The sequence below is a fragment of the Aplysia californica genome, unplaced genomic scaffold (genome assembly GCF_000002075.1).
Source record: "Aplysia californica isolate F4 #8 unplaced genomic scaffold, AplCal3.0 scaffold00338, whole genome shotgun sequence".
Taxonomy (NCBI): Eukaryota; Metazoa; Mollusca; class Gastropoda; order Aplysiida; family Aplysiidae; genus Aplysia; species Aplysia californica.
In genome coordinates, this window is record NW_004797608.1 from 693,580 (window position 1) to 696,825 (window position 3,246).

Here is a 3,246-nt window from a genome sequence, read left to right on the forward strand (position 1 = left end):
AGGTGGGTTTTTTAAATCATCATTGTAAAGGCCCCAGTACTTGCAATAACTACACGTCTCTTGTACTTGGAGACACCCTCTGTTCTTAAAGTGTTTTTTTGCTTCAATAAAACAGTTTTATGGCGGACTCAACAGATCATTGATGTTAACAAAAGCCTCTGTACATTGGAATATAATTATTGTTGACAAAGTGACCATGTTCGCGGAAAAATGAAAAGAGGAAAACATGGTTTGGAGTAATAATGCAATCCCACATAAACAGTGCGAGTTCCATTTCTTTCAACTGTATATAACAAATGTTGTGTTTTATTATATGATGTGTGATATAAACAGTTGTGGGACATCAGCGTATGGTTATGATCATCATCAGGAGAAGGTGAAGGAGATGGCAGAGATGGAGGAGGCGGAGAAGGAGGAGGCGGAGGAGGCGGAGAAGGAGGAGGCGGATGAGGCGGAGGCGGAGAAGGAGGAGGCGGAGAAGGAGGAGGCGGAGAAGGAGGAAGTGAATGGGAAGGAGGAAGTGAATGGGAAGGAGGAGGCGGAGAAGGAGGAGGCGGAGAAGGAGGAGGCGGAGAAGGAGGAAGTGAATGGGAAGGAGACATTCTGGAAAAATAACAAGTTTGGTGCCCTTCAAGGCAGAGAACAAGAATCAGTCTTTATAAAGGCAGCCCACTTGGTCTCCCGGCGGGACATCGAGCTGAGGGGGTACAGTACACTCTTATTTCTGTTCGCATTCCCGCCTTGAATTGTTATATATAGTATATATCATGTCCATCAAGGGGAAGACCACGTGGAACCTGGAGAAGAGTCACAGAAATTTAGGTACAGAAATTTAGGTACAGAAATTGGGGAAGGCATGGAATGACATTAAGAGGCTGGCCTAGGCGAGGGAAAAGTGGAAAGTGTATGTTCGTGGCCTATACCCTGGTCCAGCCGCTCAGCCCTCAGAAGCCTTGCACCCTACAACACACGTCAAACTTTAGAAATTTGCAAACTGTTGAAATTAGTCCTCACACTCCATAATTTTTCATTTAACAATCAAATTTTCTCCAGCTGACTGGCACAGCGATGGGTACCCCAGTAGCCCCCTCTTATGCCAACATTTTTATGGCTGAATTTTGGCGCAAATACGTCTCCCCTCTTCCCAACCAACCAGTTGTACTTATGCGTTACATGGATGACATTATCGCGTTGCACAATGGTTGCTCTGAAACAACCCAAAAATTTCTCACTAATCTGAACAAGGTGCACCACTACATCAAATTTACTTATTCCAGCCCAGATAAGTCCACTTCTTTCCTGGACATGTCCCTTCTCATTGCAGATAACCAAATTGAGACAGACTTGTACAAAAAACCTACCGACTCTAATCGTTACCTCCCACCTTCTTCAAACCATCCTAAACATATATTCCGTTCTGTGGTCTATAGTGGTGCTCTTAGACTAAAAATTCTTTTAAACAACGGATAGAGGAATTCACAGCCAACCTTCTTCACAGTGGGTACCGCAAAAATTTTATAACGCCCATTATCGAGAAAGTCAGCAAATTGAACCGCACAACCCTCCTGACCTACAAACCCGTTAAGCCAATACAGAAAAGACCATTTTTCGTCACAACTCATCACCAAAAACTACCTAAGGTACATAAAATCCACAGCCAACACAAAAGCATCTTGGAAAAATCAGACAAAATGAAAGCCTGCTTCCCCGACCCTCCTCTGATTGCACTTCGTCAGCCTCCTAATCTTGGCAACCTCCTCATTAGCACTAGAGCAGTAACACCCACGTCCTCACCTCCGATAAACCCATGTTCCCCGCCTCAAAATTATCCATGTCAAAAACCTAGATGCAAAACATGTGCCTACATGAAAGTAACCAACTTTGTAGAAGGCCCCCACTTTAAAAGAAAACTTTCCCACGGCATCACTTGTGAAACCAAAAATGTAATTTACCTCATATCTTGTAAATTCTGCCCAGCTCAATATGTAGGTCATACTACCACCACACTAAGAGCTAGGTTTAATAACCATAGGTATTCAGTTCAGAAAAACTCCAGCACACCAGTTGGCCAACATTTCAACAGTCCTGGTCACAATGGATTCTCCGATTTGCAGCTTCAGGGTATTGAAATGGTCCAATATCCAACTAAAGAAAAACTTAACCAAGGAGAATCAATGTGGATTTGGAACTTGGGGTCTCACAAAATCCTCACTGGCCTTAACATCGACGAGCACCATTTTAAGGACCTTAAATTTACAACGTAACGTACTAATCACCCTTTATGTTCCTGCAACCCCCTCCCTTTGGCCCTGCCTTTCTGTTATATTCCTTACCTCCACGTACTATCTCTCTCTCTCTCTCTCTCTCTCTCTCTCTCTCTCTCACTCTCTCTCTCTCTCTCTCTCTCTCTCTCTCTCTCTCTCTCTCTCTCTCTCTCTCTCTCTCTCTCTCTCTCTCTCTCTCTCTCTCTCTCTCTCTCTCTCTCCCTCTTTTCCTTTCCCTCTCTCTGCCACCTCTGGCCTTTCCGATTTGTGTTCACCGCACCCTTCTGTTATTATATTCCTTACTTCCACGCACCTTTCCACCCCCGCCCCCCCTCTCTCTCCCACTTCTGGTTTAGTGTTCCCTTCTCTCTGGCGATTTGTACTCACCGCTCCTTTAAATATTCAGACATGTACGCACTCTAGTTTTCATAGCCTGTGTATACTTAGATTCTTGCCAGTTATTTTTGTGAATGTTCCTGAGGAAGCCCGTTGAGGGCAAAACGCTGAACAAACTGTGTATAATACATATTTTCTGGAAATACAACAGGGTCTTAACTGTTTTAACTCTTTTTATCCTAGCCGTACCCCCATGGACTCTGTACCGGTCCTGGGCCCGCCGCGCCGTATGCGTCGGAAGTCAGTGCGTATAGTTCAAAGTGCTATATTTCTTACATTTACTCTACTAAGGTTTTAAGATTTGGCAGTTATGTTAGAAACTGAATGTAGTTTTTGTAAATGTATGTTTTAAGGAAATACACCAATAGCACAATGTTGATTTTGAGGTGTATTCCACCCTTGAACTTGACCCTGATTGCCGCGCCCACGACGTCCCATTGGATTTTATAGATCTAAATCTAGCCCTACCCATTGAGCACGAATTCCAGTACTGACCCCTTCACCATAATCTGAATCGCTATTAGATGAGTCTAAGTCCTGTTTCTTATCATCCACAACGGAATTTACGGCACTTATTTCAGAGTCA

General features: G+C 43.8%; 1 protein-coding gene across 1 annotated transcript; it reads left to right on the top strand.

Moving 5' to 3' along the window:
* The first annotated feature begins 316 nt into the window (after positions 1-316).
* LOC106012341 (putative uncharacterized transmembrane protein DDB_G0293028) lies at positions 317-745 on the top strand. The gene has a single exon (XM_013085055.1). The coding sequence runs from the start codon at positions 317-319 to the stop codon at positions 743-745; it is 429 nt and encodes a 142-aa protein (XP_012940509.1).
* Positions 746-3,246: the final 2,501 nt, after the last annotated feature.